The 22,046-nt window shown below is 30.9% G+C and overlaps 1 protein-coding gene across 2 annotated transcripts; it reads right to left on the reverse strand.

Annotated features, from left to right (window-relative positions):
• Window positions 1-9,369: 9,369 nt before the first annotated feature.
• On the reverse strand, window positions 9,370-15,877 carry LOC107941520 (beta-adaptin-like protein C). Of its 2 annotated transcripts, XM_016875069.2 has the most exons (15): window positions 15,599-15,877; window positions 14,828-15,025; window positions 13,935-14,048; window positions 13,545-13,795; window positions 13,049-13,184; window positions 12,753-12,932; window positions 12,534-12,626; window positions 12,205-12,416; window positions 11,997-12,060; window positions 11,711-11,890; window positions 11,431-11,523; window positions 10,621-11,024; window positions 10,298-10,487; window positions 10,026-10,229; window positions 9,370-9,821 (listed from the first exon to the last, which is right to left on the reverse strand). In XM_016875069.2, exons 1-15 carry the CDS (start codon window positions 15,683-15,685, stop codon window positions 9,522-9,524), a joined length of 2,706 nt encoding a protein of 901 aa, XP_016730558.1. In that variant the 5' UTR covers window positions 15,686-15,877; the 3' UTR covers window positions 9,370-9,521. The 2 variants fall into 2 exon arrangements, with proteins under 2 accessions (XP_016730558.1, XP_040954595.1); XM_041098661.1 differs by lacking the exons at window positions 14,828-15,025; window positions 15,599-15,877 and having other exon boundaries at window positions 13,545-13,803.
• Between the last annotated feature and the right edge of the window lie 6,169 nt (window positions 15,878-22,046).

A 22,046-nucleotide genomic window follows, 5' to 3' on the forward strand; every position in this document is an offset into this window, starting at 1 on the left:
CCTAGTCATGACTTTTCTTCTAATTATTTCCAACATCGTTAGGATAGGTTTATCTCTAGCTTCTAAAATGATCTGCAAGGAGAGTAAGTCTTTAAATAACTCAAACAACAATTATACAACATGAAGTGATAAATAGTCAGATTTAAAAAATAATTTTTAACCTTGTTGAAACATTCACTGTTGTTGTTCAGTAGTAGATCAGATTTGCATCTAGTTGAGAAGTGGGCTCTTGACCAAGTTCTTGGATCCTTGTCACGCAGCCAAGCCTCAGCTGATTCTGATAGTGACCTCATTTCAGACATTGCTTCTTCAAATTGTCTTGGAAAAGTTGCTTTAGCAGCTTTCCAGTAAGTAAGACGCATAACTTGGCCTCTAAATCCTTCTATATTTTTAAAATTATTGTAAAGATGTCTGGCACAATTTCTTGCTTCAGCATTAGGGAACAACAAAGAAATCGCTTCTATTAAGCCCTGTAAAACAATTAAAACAACATGCTAAGCAATCATTTTTATATAAAAAATTTAGCATATACCATGACTTTATAGTACCTTTTGTTTGTCAGACATGAAACATATATTGTAGGAGTTGTCGATCTCCAAATCTCTCTGTAACAACTCGAGGAACCAAAACCATGATTATTTGTTTTCACTCTCAACTACAGCAAAAGCCACTGGATATATACAATCATTGGCATCAACCCCAACAACAGCAAGCAAATGTCCACCATAATATCCCTTCAGCCAACACCCATCTAACCCTATAATTCTCCTACAACCAGTTAACCAACCGGATTTGCATGCTTCAAGGCATATATAAAGCTTCTGAAATAGCCTACAGTCTAATTTACAGATGGTTGTTGTACCAGGGTTGTTGTACCAGGGTTGCTTCTCCTTATCTCAAGTAAATAATCATATATTTTGGCATATTGAGCTTTGTGATTCCCTTGAACTAGTTTTAGAGCCCTAATCTTAGCCCTCATACATTTAGTCCGAGACACTATTGTTCCAAAATCCACCCTAATATCATTTTTTAAGGATGTTAAGGAATAATTGGAATCAACTTGAAATTTGTGTAAATAATGTCTAGCCATCCACTTTGAAGTAATATTCTTATTTTTCATTACCTTGCTACACTTATGGTGGTTGACTAAGGTCTTAATTTGCCAACTCCCATCCATTGGATCCTTGGGATTTAACTTGGATCCCATAACGTCCATGGACAACTAGGTACACAGACTGCTTTCACCTAAGCTTGTCATTCCTAGTTAGTTTGGTTACTACCCTATTTATCCTCCCATACTGTTTAACTGCATCTTTTAAAATATCTCTACTAGGGAAAACCAAACCCTTTATCAATATAGGGTTCCTCATATCAGTTTGAGGATTGAATAGAGGGTACTTTTTATTCCCATATTTATCATAATCCACGTCATTATTCAAATCATCATCACTGCTACTATCAAAATCATCTTCTAAACTCCAAAAACTTGAATCCAGTAAGTGGTCTAACTCCTTCTGTATCATTTCACCTACTAGTTCAACCTCTGGTTCATCTACCTTATCACCATCAGATTCAAAAGAATCAGAATAAGAAGTACCTGACTCATAAGCTTTATATGAACTATCATCTAAGTCGGACGCTTCTCCTCCAAAATCTCCCCTAAAGTATTTTGTTCAACTTCAAACCCTAAACCAAAAAAGAAAAAGAAAACATTATATTAGTATCAATAAATTGCACAATTCAAACCTGAAAAAACATTATCTCAAATTCAGTTCAATTTCAAACAACATCAATAATGAATTTATGAACATTTTAGGACATTCGGACAGCAGTCAATATTCACATTTGGACAACATTAAAATACATAATCTAAAACATGAAAATAGTAATCATTATTCACATCTTGACACCTGAATTAAAATGAAAAACTGAATATATACATTTGCATCAAACTACACCTGAGTTAAAATTAAAGTATATATTTTGAAAGACAGCAACATAATTATTTTTTGTTCTTATTTGATAGATTTACAATTGTTTTTGGTTTATTAAGTGAAATTTTGCTCCATTCTTATTTGATAGATTTAAAATTATTTTTGGTTTTGTTCAGTAGACAGGTCGAAGAAACAAAAATACTCCCTTACTGTTTACCATTTCTTCTTTCCACTAAAAATATATTGAGAGTATATGTTCATGCTTGGGCTATCTAAGTTATTTAGTGGTTGCCAGTTGGGGCAAATAATAGATGTTAGCATGTAAATGTTGCAGTTCTCGGTTATGCCCCACATTCGGTGTTGTCGATCGGAGTTGTTATGTTGGCTGAACATACAGGTTTCATGCCTCTTCCCAAACTTAAATGCCTTACCACCAGCCTTGTAAGCCCAATTGAACTCCTCAAATTTTCATATCCTTCACATTCCATAACCCATAACTCAAATTTATTTCAGCCGCTTTACTTGGTTTTGGTGAATGAATAGGTATTCTACACTCCATTCTTGAGGCATATGTAGACATGGTTGGGTGCCTCACCAACCACAAGGAAGAACTTTTGTTCCCTGCTGGAAGCTGGTTATAGTTGTATCGTAGTGCCTGGTGGAGTGCAAGAGACATTTCTCATGCAGCATGATTCTGAGGTTTCATTCTTCTACCACTCCTGCATTCTTATTTTTCTTCTTTGCTAATTAGGTTGTGTGAAGCCCTTCTGACATAACCTGTTTATCACACCTTGTTTTCTCCAACGCCCAAAACTTACAATTAGTTTTATTATTGGATCTTGATCATCTTCTTTATCTCTTTATGTTGGCAACTAAAAAATTCTGGGTTTATTTCTGGACTTACAGGTTGCATTCCTTAAGTTACAAAGAGGATTTGTTTGTATAGCAAGGTAATTCAGCTCAAAATCAGCAGTAAGAAAGAATAATATGGAATACCCACAAAGAGATTGTGAACATACAAGTTGATTTAGATTAGAAAAATTTGATTGAGCAACCAATTTTTCAAGAATTGTGAAAAAAACTAGAAAATATAATGATTAGGAACAAGAACATAGGAATTTTAATGATTAGAAAATATAGTGATTAGGAACAAGAACAATTTCAAAAAGTTGAAGAAAATATCAAGAATTTTAATTTAGGGTTTTTATTAAACAATAAAAAATTTAATCTTTTGTTTTTCAGTATTGAATAAAAGAGACAGAGGAATGCAAAGAAGACATACCTGGAGTCTCCATTGAATCCATCTTTATGAAGCAGTCAATTTGATTTCAACTATTATGATCTTAATAATAGTTTTTCTAGTCAAATGGAAAAAAAAACCTAAAAAAAGAAGAGACGAAGAAAAATTAAAAAGAGGAGATGAACAATTTTTTCAGTCGAGGTTTAGGTTTAAAAATTTTAATTAATTAAATTTATTTAATTTAAAATCTATTTTCATCCCGTTTAGAAATTCAAGTTGGCACTTAAAATCTAGTTGGACTGCCACATAGGATTACCGTTAGAGAGATAACGGAACGTAACGGTAGAGTGATCACTTTGTAACAAAATAATAACATAAGTGACTAAAACGTAACATTTCAAACATAAGTGACTAAAATGTAACTTGAGGCAAACAAAAGTGACTATTTTTGTAGATTACCCTATTTTTATTTCTAGAAATTTAGTTTTTTATTTAATTTTTCTTAATATTTTTAGATTTTTTTGTTAAATTAATTGGTGTGATATTTTAAAATAAAAATATTCGGTAGCAATGTAACTATAAAATAATGTTTTAATGAAACTGAATTTAATAAAATAATTTTAAATTTGAAAATTTGAAAAAATAAAAAGATTAAAATTCTGAAATTAAAAAGTGTAAGGACTAAATTTTAAATTTATGAAACTTATAAACATATTTTAATTTAATAATTATATTTAAAAAAGGTCAAGTTTTGTTTGTTTGTTTATTGTTGGAGAAAAGAGAAAGGTAGACGTAAGGGGAGGGACACATAATCCTCCTTTTTGGCGCAAATTTATTTGTTTTTGCTTTGAAATGGAAGATGAAAGATAATTTTGGACTTCAACGGCCAACACTTAGGCAAGGTTTTTAGAATTGGTTGGGTGTGTTCAAAAATTATTAAAAATAAAATAAAATATTAATTAATTTAATTGGTTCAATTGTGGATTTAAATAGTTTTTTAAATTAATTCAATTGATTCGATCCCTTCATTTAACCAATTTACATGTCAATTAATCCATTGGGTTAAGGGCCTTGACCTTCAACCAATTGGCTATTTTAGGCCCTCTAAAAAAAGTAAAATATTAAATTGAATAGTTTTAAATAAAAAATTTTAAATTAAGTATTTTTTAACACAATAATTTTAGTTTTGACCCCCAAAATTTTATAATTTACCTTGAGCCCGTAAACAAAATTCTTAACTTCGCCATTGAGTCCAATCCCTTATTTTAGACTGGTATCTCGATTGATCGAATCTGATTTCGAAAACAATGTATTAGGTCGACTTTGATGATCTCATATATATTGTATATATTTTATATATCACATTGCTCAATCTTATGAATACTGTAACATCCTCTAACCCTAATTTGTCACCGAAACAGGGCTACGAGGCATTACCGGATATATCAGACAATCTACAAATAATTTCTTAAATAAATAACAAACATATTATAATATAATCGTAAATTCATAAAAATATTTATTTTACTAATTAACTTCATTTTTTATTATTTTATTTTATGTGATTTAAAAAAAAAAACTCAATATAACCCCTTTATAATTAGTTAACCTTCCCTGTAATTTCAAACCGCAGCCAATTCACAATTCTTACAATTTCATATTCAAATAACCTAAACATATCTTAAACATTAACTTAGTAATTTACTAAATAAATATTTGCATATATTGTTTAAATAAATAAACTTCATTCATTCTATTTCAGTTTTAGTACCAAACATACCATTTTATAACTTAACGTTTCATTTATCATTCAAATATAATAGGTCAATTCTTTACAACCAAAACTTACAAGACTCTTTAATAAAACCGAAGTACATGCCACATTTACCAAAGGAAAAATACATCACTAAAGTTATGCAGAAGTCGGGATTGATCTGGATGCTGAACTGGGACCTTTGACTTCTATCGACCTGCGCACGGAAACAACCGTACCCTAAGTATTTCATACTCAGTGGTATTACCATAATTCAAATTATAATAGTAATAAACATGTAAAACATAAATCATACATACAAATTTAAATTCAAATTTCATATTTCAACAATAACAATTCATCAATTAATATCATATATCCACAATTTAAACTTGGACACATCATGAACCTTAGGTTTATTCCCCAATTTCGTATCACATTTCAATTCACAATTTAAATTTTTCATCTCATTTCAGTAGCTTGATTGATCAACTCATTCGATTTATCATTTCATTATTTACCCTATTAACAAAACTCGGACTTTGGCGGATACACGGATCCAACCAAACACTCCAGTATGGCACCCAGTGCCTCATCGGATAGTTCGAAGCAATAGTTGACACCCAGTGTCTCATCGACAAAGCCGAAGAAAGTTGATACCCAGTAGCTCATTGAATCTATCCGAAGAAATATAGTGACACCCAGTGTCTCATCGACTTGAGGTCGAAGTATCCCTGAACTCTTTCAATCATATGGCATGCCAACTATATCCGACTCAGCCCGACTAGTTAATAGGGTCTCTAAATTCACATTTCAATTCAATTTGACTTTTTCACTTTCAATCACAATTCAATTCAAAATTCACCTTTCCATTTTTCTTTTCAAGTCAATATTCAATTTCACATTCAAATCAATATACAATTCAATTATACATACACATTCACCATCCAATCCAATTCCCATTCAACTCAAATATTAATACTTACCTTATACTCATTTATTAAATATAAAATTTATATAAAACATTTAATAAAAAGTGATTTGAATTATAGTAATACAAATCGTAAATCTCCCATTTTAGTCCTTGATAGTTTTCTCCTTTCCTTTTGATGCCGATGCCTCGGGTTCTTTGTTAGCTACGAAAATAATAATAATTTACACTATTAATTACAGCATTAATTATAATAAATAATTGAATTTCTAATCGATTCCTACCTTATTCTCAATTTAATCCTAACTAAGTTTACTTACTTTTCTAATTCAATTCACACTCTATTTCTATTCAAATTTCATCCAAATTCAGATTTAACTATTAAATTTTCAGCATATTTTCCTAATTTCAAATTTTCCTCAATTTTAGTCCCTAAAACATAAAACTTATAGCTTACTTGACAATTTAATCCTTTTATCAATTCTAAATTGAAATTCATTCAATTAAATCCCTAATTCATCTTTTGTTCAACACAAACTATATTAAAAAAACCTAAAAATCTCCAAAACCTCAACTTAATTTGCTTTTAAAACATCAAAATTAAAAGAAAAGGACTTAATTGACTTACCAAATTAAAGCTTAAATTCTTAAACCCTAGTTTTTCCTTTTTCTTTTCTTTCTTTCTTTTTCCTTCCCCTGTTTCGAATGGTCTCTGTTTCTTTTCTTCTTTGTTTCTTTTATTCTTTTATTTTATTTCTTTATTTTATTACAAGTGTGTTTTTATATATTTTACACATGTTTAATTTAATCACCATACACTTGTCTTTAATTTAATTTACTCCATAATATAATAATTATAATTATAATTTATCAAAATATCTTTTTAACTTAATTTTTAAATAAATAAATAATTATAATACAAATGTATATACATATGTTATTACATATGTACAACTTTATCACCCTACATTTGTCACTATTTGATTTAATTTATAATATAATTTCATAATTTTAATTAATACAAATTACATTATCTAATAAAATAATAATATTGATTATAATTTATTAAGATATTTATATAATTAAATCATAAAAATGATTTTTATGAAGTAATTGCCGCTCATACTTGTGAGTTGGCTTAATTGTCATTTTGATCCTTTATACTTTCTTTTAATCTATAATTAAATTTTTACCCTTTACTCAATTTAGTCATTTTTGCTAATTACCCTAAATTAAGCTAAATTCACCTAATTAAAACCTAATTAAACACATAAATAAACTCACAAATATTCATAATAATTATCTACAGGTTTAATTTTCTAAGACGGATGCCCGATACTACACTTTTCCGATACCCGTAAATTTTGAGTCATTACAAATACCAGCCATCTCTCAATGCTTATTCAACCAAATCAAATTAAGGGTGTGTGTACTTTCAATTAGAAATAATTTAACTGTTGGGACTAAATTAATTTAGGGTCTGTTTGTTCCACTTAAAATGGCTTCTGAAAAATGATTTCTAGAAAATGACTTACTTTCTTGAAGAAGTTAATATTTTTTGGTATTTTGATGAATCTATATAAAATATTTTCTGTTGTTTAACAGATTTCTTAAAAATATTTCATAGAAACTATTTTTAATGAAATAAACATACATTTAAGATTTTCTTATCTTTTCATTATTTAATTGAGTTTATTTTATATCTATAAATTTATACTTTACATATTTTTGCATATTTTAAAAATATTTTGTTAAATTCAGATTCATTACAACGTCATTTTTTAGTTACATGACTATCAAGTGAGTATTTTTTATTTAAAAATGTGGCATCAACAAAATTGACAAAAAAAATTTAACAATTTTAACAATTGGACTTGATTTTCAAATCTAAAAAGTAGAGGGAATAAATTTTTGAAAATAAAAATACAGAGACTAAATTGCAAATTTGTGAAGAGTATATAGACTTATGACATATTTTAACATTTATACTACAAAACACTTATTATTAAAATATTAATATTGAATATTTTCAATTATTATTTTAAAATTTATTATTAAAATAAAATTGAAATATTAAATAATTTATTAAAATAATAATTTATATTAATAATTTATTATATGACTAAATATGAATAATTAAATATGTATGTTTTATAATATTGAAAAATATAATATTTTATATTAATTTTTTAATTTTTTTAAAAATAAAAATAAAATTTATTATTAATATAATAATATTAAACTTGATTTCAGTTAATTTTTATATAAAAATAAAATTACCTATAGAGTAGCTTTTTTTCGGAAATTGACTTACGCTTTTCAAAAAGGGTAAGTCTTTTTACAAAAAAAAAAGCTTATTTTACATTGACTTATAAGTCATTTTTCGTTAACCAAGTTATTTTCTATGAAACAAATAAGGGAAAATACAGAAAATATTTTCTGTAAAACCTTTTAAATGTAAATAAATGAACCCTTAGTTAATCAATCAGCCATCAAAATTAATCTAGTAGAAGGCTTGTTAAAAGTTTTTTAAAATTTAAGTTATCAATTTGAAAGTTAAATAATTATTAATATATATCATATATCTATAAGCTCTCTATATATAAGTGAACCTATAGCTATCAATATAATGGGTTAAGAGAAAAATTTATGAAAAATAAAAATAAAAATAAAAATAAAATAAAATAAATCAATAAAAAGCACCAAAAATACTATATATATTATTAGATGTTGTGGCAAAACACATTATACTCTTAAAGGAAGAATAATATTTAAATTTTAGAGACGACATGATTGAAAAGGGATAGCCATGAACCCCAAATATAGACTATAAAATAGACATGAAAAGTACAAAAAAAATACTACATTTTTAATATAATGTTTTTAATTTAGTGTTTTCAATGTGTTATTTGTCATATTTTAACCTTGTTTAAATCAAAAGAAAAAAGAGCATGTATGAATTTTGATTTATTCAATTAACCGATTGAATTAAAAAAAATTAATTTGGCTTGATTAACTATTTAAAAAGATTATAAAAAATTAAAATTTTGAATAATAATAATTAAGTTTGGGTCTTAATTTAACCGACGATTTAAACACCCTTACGTTAAATCATTAAATAAATATTTACATACAATAAGTTTGAGGTATGCTTTTATTAAATTTTTGTTATTTTTACTAGTATAGCAGTTCAAATTTTTTGAATTTTGTTAATATTTTACTATATTTAATTTTATTCGAATTTTATTTTATAAAATATATTTTTTAACATATTTCAGTAGAAAGAATTTTGAGATGTTTTGATATATTAACCTGAAATTTTATAAATTATATTAGGGAGACTGTGGCCCCTGCAGCCCCGGCGCTACCCCTGCTTCCTCAAAAAGTAACAATTGATAATGACCAGAAAACTATCGAGTATTTACATCAGGAAGTGGAAATATACAAAAAAATTATGTAAGGAGTGCAAGATCACTAAACATCTATGCAAAGAGATTGAGTTTTGCAGAACTTTCATGAATACGTGTCTCGATGAGTTTATTGATTCAACCAATATACGAGTTAATCAAGTGAAGCAAAATATTAAGCGGGAGCAAAATGTATCCAAAACCTAGGCTAGGTTGCTAAGATGACCGAAAATATATACCTGGATAGAGGAAGGAATCAAATCTTCAGGAGTGTCTCAATGGCTTCAAAAAACAGTGGTGCCAGCTCGGGATTTGGAGTCTTGGTTGCGCACTTCACACCGGGGTTCCCAATTACTGTTGTAAGTTCAATCAAGAAGGGTATACCTCGGGGGATCTTGGCAGAGAAATACAATACGTCCTGATTCGCGTGCTTCCGCTTTGCTATAAAGAACACATTTGATGCAGCTAGTCGATCCATGGTTGTTTCTGCACTGCCCACCATGATGCCTGGAAATTCTTTTAGGACCTCATTTGAGTCAGGCAGTGACCTCCATGTCTGCATAATGGGAAGAAATCATTAGATGCTAGAAAAAATAAAATTGACAATTGGGTGGTGCTGGTAGCAGGGATCAATCACCACAAACATGACACTCCAAATGGACATGGAGGAAGACCTCTCAGCAGTGTGATCCTTCATGATGTAGGGCTTTGACAACTTTGTACCACAATAAACTAAAGCAATATGAAACAAACTTCTTACCTCGAGAAAACTAGTTCGCTCCATTCTTCCATCCTCGGAAAAGAACACATGCAACAAGATTTTATCATTGAAGTACCAGACTGGCTGCTGATTATTTTTCACAGCAACCTGCAGAAGGGAGCTAGGAGGACCAGGAGACATATTCTGGAACAATACCATAGGGAGCAGTGTCCTGGCTGCTGCTCCCGGTGCCAATGGGGGAACCTAATAAACAGTATCGGTTAAACCCCAATAATCTATTAACAAACTACCTAAAGACCAACCGTAATTACCTGAAGAGGTCCAGCAGCTGCCAGACCAAACGAATTCTTGTTGAACTGAATCATGAATCCATCAAGTGTGATCTGTGAGTTATTCTCAAACATTAAACTGTAAAATATTTGACCATCTTGTTGAGCTAACTGTGCACTGATTTGCAAACCCTGTCCGGTAGATGCTGGAAGTAAAATAGGCAAAGGAGGGCTGCAATCAAGGTAAAAAGAAATCAGTGAAGCTTGACACATGTTTAGTGTTTAAAACTTAAATATTATCACACCGAAAGCAAAATGTTCTGGTAGATATAACGGGACTTCTATCAGCATTCCAGCATACTTACCCAGAAGGCATTGCTGGCTGATCAGCAGGGATCATAGCATTGTTATCAAGGCCAATCAGATCGCCTAGCAAATCAGGCACTGGAGAAGCAGGTGCAGGCATGACTTGGGCAGGAGATGGCCGCCTAGCTGCAGTATATGGGACACTACTTGAGCTGGTTGAAGGTGATGCACCACCATCACCAACATTAGCGGAATACCCTTTTTCATTTCCATCAGGGTAGTCATCATCTTCAGTTCTCTGAGATGCAGTCTTCGCACGGGTAACAAAAGCATCTGGAGGTTTGTGATACACAGAGGACAGTGTAGCGATGTTGGCAAGAAGCTCATCCAGAAGAGATGGATCCAGTTGGTTTGAATCATCACTAATCACTGGTTTCTCAGCTAACACAACATCCTTAGCAGCCTGGGGGGAAATAGAAACACTAAACTACATAAAACTTACTGCACGTAGTCTAGATGTACCTCTAAATGACACAATCATGTCCACAGTGACACCTGCATTCAACAATAGCTATGAATTGCAACCCCCTTTACCCAGAAGATTAGACTTGCTGGATTTACAGGGAAAACCCACCACATAGGGGCAGGAAAAGTCTTTAAATAAAAGGACTCACATGCCTAATCATGCAGACATGATGAAAAGCATTCTAAAGCTCTTAAGTCCTTCCCCTCAAAGATAAGAAAGGGAACTAAATTTAAAAATGTCTCTGTAGTGAAAAACGATTCCTTAAAATCTTGAGATTAACTTCATAGAAATGGAATAATAAATTAACTTAAAAGAATAATGAATCACGATTGGTTAACCATACCTCAGGATCAGTTGATAGAAGACGCCAATAAATGTATGCACGGTCACGTAAATCAGGATTGTCAGTTTCCACAGTAGCATTATTCAAGACAACCTAAAAAAATCCCACATGATAAAAATTAAATGGGATGTGATTCCTGAAGATAAACGCGCATAGCTAAGTGTAAACAAAGATAACAAAACCATTAGAGAAATCTTTTCATATGCAAATGTGATAAAGCCAGAACAGAATCAACAGATAACTAACTGAAAAAAATGCATGAAGATCGCAAATGCAAGACCTGAATCATCTGCTGGGGTCCTTCAGTTGGCTTCTTAAGAAAAAGTTTCACTGTTGCAGTTAGCAGTTGCAGTTGAACTTGGGGAGGCTCTTCAGGGAAACTCTCCAAGAAGCTTTCAAGGAGCTCATCAGCATTGTCAATTCTTTCCGCATATTCTCCAATTATCCATATCATTGATGCCTTAGTAGCATGGGGTAAAAAGAGGATAAAATATGAGCTAAGTAACAACCTAACAGTAGTAATAGAAATATGTACTAATATTTTTGAACTTGTGACACAAACATACCTTAGCTTCTGGCTCATCTAAAGTGTCCAAGCTCTCGCATAGGGTTGCGATGATGGATTCATACCTGGGAAGGTCATAGTAAATCATGAGCAGGGCTTTCAAGGTGCAAACAAGAGGTTTCTGTTACTATTAAGAAATGCAATGACATTACTTGCATGCTTTGGATCATATTGCAACACAAAATAGAAGTACAAAAAATGGGACATACATGTTAGGGTATCTTCTAAAGATATCTTTGATAACTATAATAGCCTCTTGAACAACATAGTTTACTTTAATCTTGATCAACTCAAGCAGAACACTGATGCATCGTTCAGCTGCTCTGTCCAACTTGATAGCACAGCGACCTATGGCACGAACTGCCCTCCTGACGAAATCTACATCTACTTCTGTGGCATATTCTTTAAATTCCAATAAAACCTACAAAGGTATCCACCAAGAGAACATCTCAACTATATGACTTCACATCAATATTAGCATGTCCTAAATGCAGGAGCAAAAACTATTAAGAAGCCCATCATACCAAAACTTTGATACCTGGTCTATATTTCGGTCAGAAGCAAGCTTGATCATGATTTCTAACTTTTCCATCTTCACATAAATTGGATCATTGTACTTGCAGAAGAACACCTAGCACGAACAAGCATTTGATAAGCATAGATTCAAGGCTACTACATTGATACTGAGCACAAATATCAAACTGTAATGCAGAAGTCTGTAGGAAAGCTTGCATTTGTTTATTCCATATCAATCCACCTTGATCTCATGGGCAAGGATTGTAGGCCGCTTTTGTACTATAAGGTTGATATTCCGCAATGCAACATACTGTATCTCAGGTTCTGCAGATAGTAATGTCACAAGAGGAGGAGCCATCTTTTTGCAAAGATTTCGAACAACATCAGTGCTAGAGATAAGTTCCATTTGTAGAAGGATCATCTGGACATCAATAAGAGAAAGGAGAAGATACAAAAAAATTAGAGAATTTTCACAAGGACATTAATAAAAGACAATACTGATGTTGAAGCAAATTAATGAATGGAAACAAAAGTTACCTTAACAGCTGAAAGTACAACAGCACAATTAGCATGCTGAAGTCGTGGCGTAATTCTCTCCACTATATTTTCTGCTTCACGTGCATCTGCTGCCTTGTATCTAGAAAGGGCATCAAGTATGAAAACTTGACCCCACCTGACATGCACCATTATCAAAATAAGATGGGCAAAGCACAAGGTTCCCAGACAAAACTCAACATAAAGAAGTAGCCACTAGATCAGTGACTTGCTCTGGCTGTCTTGATGGAAGATCACATATGAGCAACAAATCAATCTGAAAGACCAAGCTACGGATAAACTCACTTTGAGAAAGAAATCATAGTCTCCAAAATATGGAACATAAAAAGTACCAAAAATTCTGTTGATACCTGCTTTATTAGGCAATTAAAAGGACAGCTCAACCACATGGCAATGCCATGATAGAAGGTAATTGTTTTGAAATATAAAATTAAAGGGGTTTAAACAAGGCCATACTTTTTCAAACCTCTGAACTTACTCTGTGCATTCATTAAGAGCAGTAAGAAGCTTTGAGAGCGTGTGACTAGTGATTTCAAATATTGGTCTACTACTATGCTCTTGGATCTCAGCAAGAGCTGCCACAGCATTAGCAACAACCATTGGGTTGTTGTCAGATATCAAATCCTTGAGAGACTCCAGAAAGCCCCTGTCCTCAACCAACTCAGCATTTATGTCATAAAGTTTAGCAACACATACGGCAGCTGTCTTGCGAACATATGGATCATCATCCTGTTAAACTATTTTGCTCGGTAAGTCAAATACATAATAACTAGCGTGAATTGTATATAGCAAGTAGATGATGTTGTTGGAAACTAAAAAACTAAAAGAATTGTTAAAACTTGGAACATATACCATCAAAGGAACCAACCTTGAGGCACCGCTGAAGGGGATCACAGAGGTATTCTGTGATCTTATCAACACGGATACACCCCATAGTCCGAACAGCCAAAGCACGAATGAGAGGGTTTGGATCCTGTGAATCCTGCATATACAAGTTCATTAGAGATCCATGCAGAATTATTAAAAATTCTTAAGACAAACATAACATGCATCCTAACTCCCTATTATGCTTTATATCTTTGAGGCAGATGCAATTGGTAGATCCGAAGGTTAATGTTTAACTTCTTTTCCAGAAGGCAGACATTATCAACCACAAATATATGTGCAAAAAAAATTTGTAAAGCCCAGTGTTCTGATATCAGAATGACATCTTGTATTAGTAAAGAAATGCAAAAAGCACAATGTACTTTATCAGAAGTGAAATGCTGTGATAAGCAACTTAGAAGCAACCGTTACTTATTTTAGCACTAGAATGATATCAAACTTTCTTTTCCCTAAATATCAAAGAAACTCAACACAAGTGAAGAAGAAAATTAGATTACAAAGACCTGGAATTTATCAGCTATTTACTCATCTATGTTACCCATTTCCTTCGCCAATTGCATGGATTTTGTTTGACTATCAAATTAATAATATAATAATGTACTACAATCTTAGGAAAGATACATCTTTGGCCCTCTAAGAGCTAAAGAACTCCATTTCTTGCAGATAGTCAGTCACCTTCAAACTGTGCTCCTAAAAGGCTTGAGGCTGAGAAACACAGCCTGAGGATGAAAATAAGCAGTATCTTAGTCGACATATTTTTTCAGATTCAAATCTACGTATCATGAAATATCAACATTTATGCCAAATGGAAAAGAAATACCCATTTCCTTTAAACCATGATTAACAGTAAGATAGAGAGCATAAAAAACTGTATACCTTTACAAATGTATTTACTGCAAGAATTGCAAGGTCAGGCTGGCTCTTAGCATAATTTATAAGGTACAAATAGACAAGCTTTTTCAGCTCCAAATTCTCAGTTTGCATGCAATTCACAACATCTGTGAATAGTGATGACACATCCTTCCCAACCGTCATTGCAGCAATAACCTTCTTCACAGCATCTTTTCTTTTATCCTTGATGATATTGGAAAATAGATGCATGATTATAATCCATAACCATAACCATAACCATATGGCACGATAATAGACATGCTAAAATATGAATTCAAATCCCAATGAGGACAGCTTCTACACCTTTGACATGCTAAGAACTACATAATTAAAAAATCTTCAGAAAACTAATGTTTACTAAAAAAAATCAAGAGAACTGAAAGTTTTCCTACAATTAAAGTTCAGTTTTCACTTAGATTAAATATAAATCTATTCCGGAAAAGAAGTTGATAAAAAGGCAAACCATAATCCGGTGCTCGAATCAAGTAGCACTAATCTATCCTAATCAAGAAAATCGAATCTCTATTTCCATAATCCGAAATAATCCAAGTAGCTTAGCTAACTAAAACATAATTCAGAAAATTTAAGACTTCAAAATAACAAATCAAAACGTAAAACAAATAGATCTAAGGAGGAAAAAGGAGCTAAGCCTAATCCACTATAAAGATGATCAAATCGCAAAACTAAGGAATGGAAATGAAGCAGATAAAAACAGGAAGCGGAAAACAAGATGTAGATGGATTAATAAGTAGGTACCCTGTGCTGAGAATTGAGCTCTTCCTTGAGTTCAGGGATTTCCCCCTTTTTCGTCGTCGAGAAGTACTTAGAATCGTGACCGCTCATTTCTCACTCTCAGAGGTTTCACCTCTTGTTATTGTCGTTGTTTGGATTGAATCGTGAAGGAAAATGTAAAATTGTAAACTGAAGCAATGGCGAATTGAGAATTAGAGAGCGAGAAGAAGAGACGAGATCGTTGATTTTTCAGAGAACCGGAAAGCACATTTCAGTCACTATGTTTATGTAATAATATTTTGTTAACCGTTATAGTCCTGAACCGTATATTGGGCTTTGGTGACTGAATGCGAAGTGAACGGCATCGTTTTGAGTCCTTATAAATTAAGGTCAAAATTTGCTGTTAATACTTTGACAAAATTTGAAATTTAATCCTTTTACTTTTCTAATTTATCAAAACTTAGTTCTATCATTAACAATTTTAGTATTTTTTGTCGAAATCTGTCGACTTGGCATGTTGATTGACAAATTTCGATGAAAATTGTCAACAATGATAATAATTGGACTAAAATTTTTAAATTAAAAAATATAAAAAATTGAAATTTTAACTTTTAAAGGATAAGGATTAAATATCAAATTTTAGATAAATACAAGAACTAATAATATTCTAACCTAAATTCAAATGCAAAGTATTGAGCCTAAAAGGGGGCGAGCCCTTCCCCAATAAATAAAAATCCGTAATTTGATTTTTAAGGGTGAAGTATAGAATTATACAATCAAGCGTGTTTTTGTTTTAGTTATCAAACTACGAAAATTTTCAATTTTGTTACTAATTTCAGATCGTTTCTTGTTTGATTACTCTCGATTAAATTATTAATGGTATAATAACATATTTAGTCCTTAATATTTAAATATTTATTATTTTGATCCTAATTCTAAATAATTCAATAAATTTAACCCTCCACATTTACAAATTCTATTAACCTCAAATACATATAATTAAATATAAATTATATATTATAAAAAATACAAAATATAATATTATACAATACTATAATCCAATATCCATTATACAGGTGTTCATGGGCCGGGCCGGGCCCATAAAAAATTTCGGCCCGCATACTAGGCCTGGGCCCGGCCCGGCCCGAAATCTGGGCCTAAAATTTTGTCCAGACCCGGGAAAAATTTCTTAGGCCCGAGCCCGGCCCGTTTTTTTAAAAATAAACACCAATTTTTTAAAAAAAATTAAAAAAAGTATTTTAAAAATATTTTAAAAATATTTAAAATTTAAAAAATATAAAAAATATTTTTTATTATATATTCTGGCCGGGCCGGGCCCGGGTCCGGGCCAAAAAAGTCGTGCCCGAGGCCCAGCCCGTTTTTTAAACGGGCCTCATTTTTTTGCCCAAACCCATATTTCGGGCCTATATTTTTACCCGAACCCTCCCATATTTCGGGCGGGCCGCCCGGCCCATGAACACCTCTAATCCATTAGAATTTAAAACCCAATTTAATAATTTATTTTTTACTGATATTATACATAGATTCTATAATATAATATATGTAAGAGTTGTTAATTTTTTTGTCCTTACAATTCAGGAACTCATTTATCTAAATATTCCTTATTAAATGTCTAACTTTTATCGTAATTTTTTTCGGTAAAAAATAATATCATAAAGCGAAAACATCAATCGATTAAATCTTAACTCGACATTGACCGAACTAGATCAGCTAACAATAATCCTTTTGCTGTAACCGGGAGACCTTTTACACTTGCAAACTTGAACTTTCAAAAGCAGCACATTTGGTCATATAATCGGGAACCCCCATTATGAATTCTTGAAATATGGTGGATCCTTACCCTTTTAACTCCTTAGGATTTGATGCAACAAGAGCAATTCTACCAAATTGTTGTCTCCCCCACCAGCCAAAAGAAATTCTACCAGTAGTGCATCATCACATTCAACCTCTATCTATTTAAAACCCTTCTCTCAAACTATAAGAAGACTTTCCAAAACTGCTATTGTTTCTACTTTAAAGATAAAATCGTTACCAAAAGTCATCGAGAAACCACACAACCAGTCTGCATCTAAGTCTCTAAATACACTTAGCCAAAGTTTGAAATCCATGTTCCAAATAAGAAGCAATGATATCTCACATGGACATGAAAAACATACGTTCACCTTATAAACTTGAATAATAGCTTGCTAAGATAAAATTGTACATAAAACTCAAACATGTAAGAATAGTAGAAGATATAGAATTTGTATGTTATTCATGTAAATAAATAAATATTTTTTGAGTTTATTAAAATTTATTTGATTTAATTTTTTATTTTTTTATAATTAATTTAAAATAAAATAAAATTAAAAGTGATATGATATATTAAATTGAAGAAAGAAGACAAGTATGTTAAAAAGTAGTTTAATAAAACAAAAATAAAACAAATCTAAGGATCAAACACATGCTTAATAAATTTAAATATAACTTCTTTACCACTTCACTAATAATCATTATTAAATAACTTATTAAAAAATATATTTTTCACATAAAATATTTTCTATCATCCACGTCATGGGTGTGTCATAATAATGAAAATAACTTGATCTTAAAAAGTAGAATGATGTATATGAGTTTTGCACATGGAGGAAATTTGGGTATGGAAGAGCTATAAAGCCTAGAGACCTTGTCTTTGTGGGAAACAAAAACATAATTGATATCAAAGAGTGTTTCTTGCATGCGGTCGAAATTAAATAAATAATTAAATTTTATTAGATTGAGTGGTAAGGATTAGAGGTTCTTTAAATAAGTTTTTCTATTCGAGTTTTATATATAAAAAATAATAATTTGTGGAAAGTTTAATCTCTTTTAAAAATTTGATCTAACTCAACTCTAAATTTAATCCGAATATAATGTGGATATTGAAATTTTAAAAAAATTAAAATCAATGATATTACAAATTGGCATGAAAATAATGTTTTTCCTTTCTCCCTTCTCTTTGGTGTAGTATTTTCTCCCCTCTATAAGCCTTTAGCTTTGGCCTTGCTATGAGCCACCACTGGGCTAACCCCTCTCACCTCTCCACTATCAATCCTAGGTTTTTTTCCCCTTATTTTTCTAGCAAAATAATTTAAGCCAATTGTTGGAAAATTTGATTGAGAAAATAAAAGTTTTGCAAGCAGATTAATTTTCTTTCATAAAACCGAAATGTTTTTTTTTTTGTTATCTATAGCAATAAACTTTACTAAATTAGTACCTGTTTTTTTTTAAACTCAACAAAATCTAGTTTATTCTTGGTATTCAAGCAAAATGATTTTCTTTGCTATTCTCAAACCTTCAATTTCTTAAAGAGTGGGATAATTTCTGAACCAAACACAGAATAAAAACTTTAACCTTTCAGCGGGAAAAGTTAATTCTCTCCATGGGTAAAGTGAAACCAAAACAATAACCCAAAGTTCTCATAAAAATAGAATTTACTTTGAAAAAATAAATCTCACTAAATTTCGGCATAATAACTATGTTCAATGATTATGCATATTTTACTTAACTCATAGTCCCTATATACAGGGAAAAACCACAAATGTTGCCAGAATAGGAAAAATAATAATATTTTAATAGAAAACAAGAATTCCTCTAGGACTCAATGTAGAGGGCAGCACACACATTGGGGATACCCAATGTATCGCCCACCCCTATCATATGCAGGCTTATTGGTTTTCATGTATCGAATACAATGGGTATGTTTTATCTAGTCTTATTTAAAACAAACTCATATAATTTTCCAACTCAATAACATGTTTTCTATTTCCAAAATAATCTAATTGATTCTTTCAATTAAATTATTTTCTAAACTCAATTTTAATTTTGTTAAAATTATGATGGCTTTATCGTACTAGAATCTATAATAAGATAAATTTAATTGTCTCGTTCGATAAAATTGCAATGACTAATTAATCTAATTTTTACTTTGAACTCAATTATTTAATTGCAATCAATTAAATAATAATTCAAAGAAACTAAATTGATTTCCAAGTTTCTCTCTTTTTTGTGAGAAAATGCATTTACTATGGATAGTAATATGTGTAATTTATTTCTCTTTTCATCATTTTCATTCATTCAACATATCAATTTTGGTTGCAATTCAAACAATGTTATGTGAGCTAGCGGAAGGACCAATTGGACATACATAATTAGGGCTCAAATAATTTGTATTTAAGTTCAGACTATTATCTATTAATTACAACATTATTTATTCATGGAGTCAATCCACTAAAAGTACCATGACTGAACTCTCTCTTATTGTATATCATTACGAAAACAACTTATTTTTCTCGTTCAATGACATTGTTATTTGTGTGTTACGATGCCCTTAATCTCTTTTGGTTGAAATCTGTTCACCCAATATTATCATATTTTATCTCATAATAACCATTGAATTTTTCACCATGAAAAAAATTATTACTAGCAAATAGTAAAATAAAATTTTCGTCTTGGACAAATGACCCATGGGCACGTTTCTTTTTCATAAACCATTTAATGTCACTAAGAGGATATCATTTATCCTTTATTGGGCTATGAATTCCACTATTGTAAATGAAATAATGTCATACATAAGTTGCGTACCCAACTTACCAGCTTTCAACCCTCGACCAATGGAACACAAGTTTTCAATATATCAAAATATATGAGTTAAATACACATGGTCTGTCACTTACTTAGGATTTCGATAAGTCATACCATGAACCTTACAAGTGAATAAATTCATAAATGGATTCAAGATAAATTTGGCATGGGTCATGTCTGATGTATTCTTAGTCTAGACAATTACACTTGTGTATTTATCTTTCTGTGAGTCATTCGCTTCAATACCCAAAACAAAGCGCTTCAATACCCAAAACAAAGTATCTCCTCAATCAAACACAAAAGAAAACATAAAGTTTATTGAATCAACTGCTCAATTTTGATTCATCAGAGTATGTATCATTTAGATGACCTACTAATATAAGTTATCTTCTACACTACGATCCGGCCACATGATGCAACTTAATATTATTTAAACTTAAGTAAAGAGTGAGTCAATATTTGCTTATTCATTTTGTTTTTCATGTGAAAAATCATTGAAGACAAACGTACAAAAATAATAATTTCAACTATGAAATTTTATTAATCAATCTGTTTAAAATATTATCAGTGTTATTGATGAAACCACTTTTGTTTCCCTCATATTACATTTTAGTCACTTACGTTATCGTTTTGTTACGAAGTGGTCACTCTGCCGTTAAGCTCTGTTACCTCCCAAACGGCAATCCTACATAGCAATCTAAATGGGTTTTAAATGTCAACTTGGATGTCCAACTGGGATGAGAATAAGTTTTTAATTAAATAACTTTAATTAATTGAAAATTTTAAATTATTTATACCTTGAACTGGAAAAGAAAAATCGTTTGTCTCCTTTTCTTTTAGTTTTCTTTTCCGTTTTGATTGAAAAAAACTATTTTCATCTTGGACATCTAAGTTGGCATTTAAAACCCATTTGGATTGCCATGTAGGATTATCGTTAGGGAGGTAACAGAGCTTAACAGCAAAGTGACTATTTCGTAATAAAATGATAACGTAAGTGATTAAAACATAACATTTCAAACATAAGTGACTAAAATATAATCTGAAACAAACAAAATTAACTATTTTTATAGTTTACTCTTAAATCAAATATTTGTCGCCAAAAAAATTTACTTTCACGGTCAATGATATGGGTATTCCTTTATATTTGTAAAAATTAACAAAAGTCGTAGCCTTAAACTTCTAAGGAAATTTGGTTGGGCTGCTTAGGGATGGTAAAAGAAACCGTCTCAAGATATTTATGAAGTTGGTTTTTTTTTTATGTATTCTTTTGTCATAACAAAGGTATTCACTATTAGTAGTGATGATTATTGTTTTCATATAAGTATTTCTTGAAGAGGTAAATAATTGATCATGAAATATGTTCTATTTTCATGAATAAGAATTAAACTCTGATTACATGATTAAAGAATGAGATGAGCAATTATCACGCTACATCATATCATTAGACATGTTCATGGGTCGGACCACCCGAAATTTGGGAGGGTTTGGACAGAAATATAGACTCGAAAAATGGGTTTGGACAAAAAATAAGTCCCATTTAAAAAATGAGTTGGGCTTCGGGTAAGACATTTTTGGCTCGGGCCCAAATTCACTAAATAACAAAAAAATCTATTTTTTTAAATATTGTTTTCTCCTTTTTTTTGCTACCATTTTACTATTATGTTGCTACTATTTTGTTGTTATTGTTTGGATATTGTATAGAACTTATTTTATTGTTAATTTTGTTATTATTTTAAAGACATTTGTTAATTTTATTATTATTTTAGAAGCATTTACTTGTTAAGTTACATCTATCTTAGTGTTATTTAAGTATACATATTTTTTAAATTTTATTTTCAATTTGTTGGAA

Source organism: Gossypium hirsutum, chromosome D08, assembly GCF_007990345.1.
Source record: "Gossypium hirsutum isolate 1008001.06 chromosome D08, Gossypium_hirsutum_v2.1, whole genome shotgun sequence".
Lineage (NCBI taxonomy): Eukaryota > Viridiplantae > Streptophyta > Magnoliopsida > Malvales > Malvaceae > Gossypium > Gossypium hirsutum.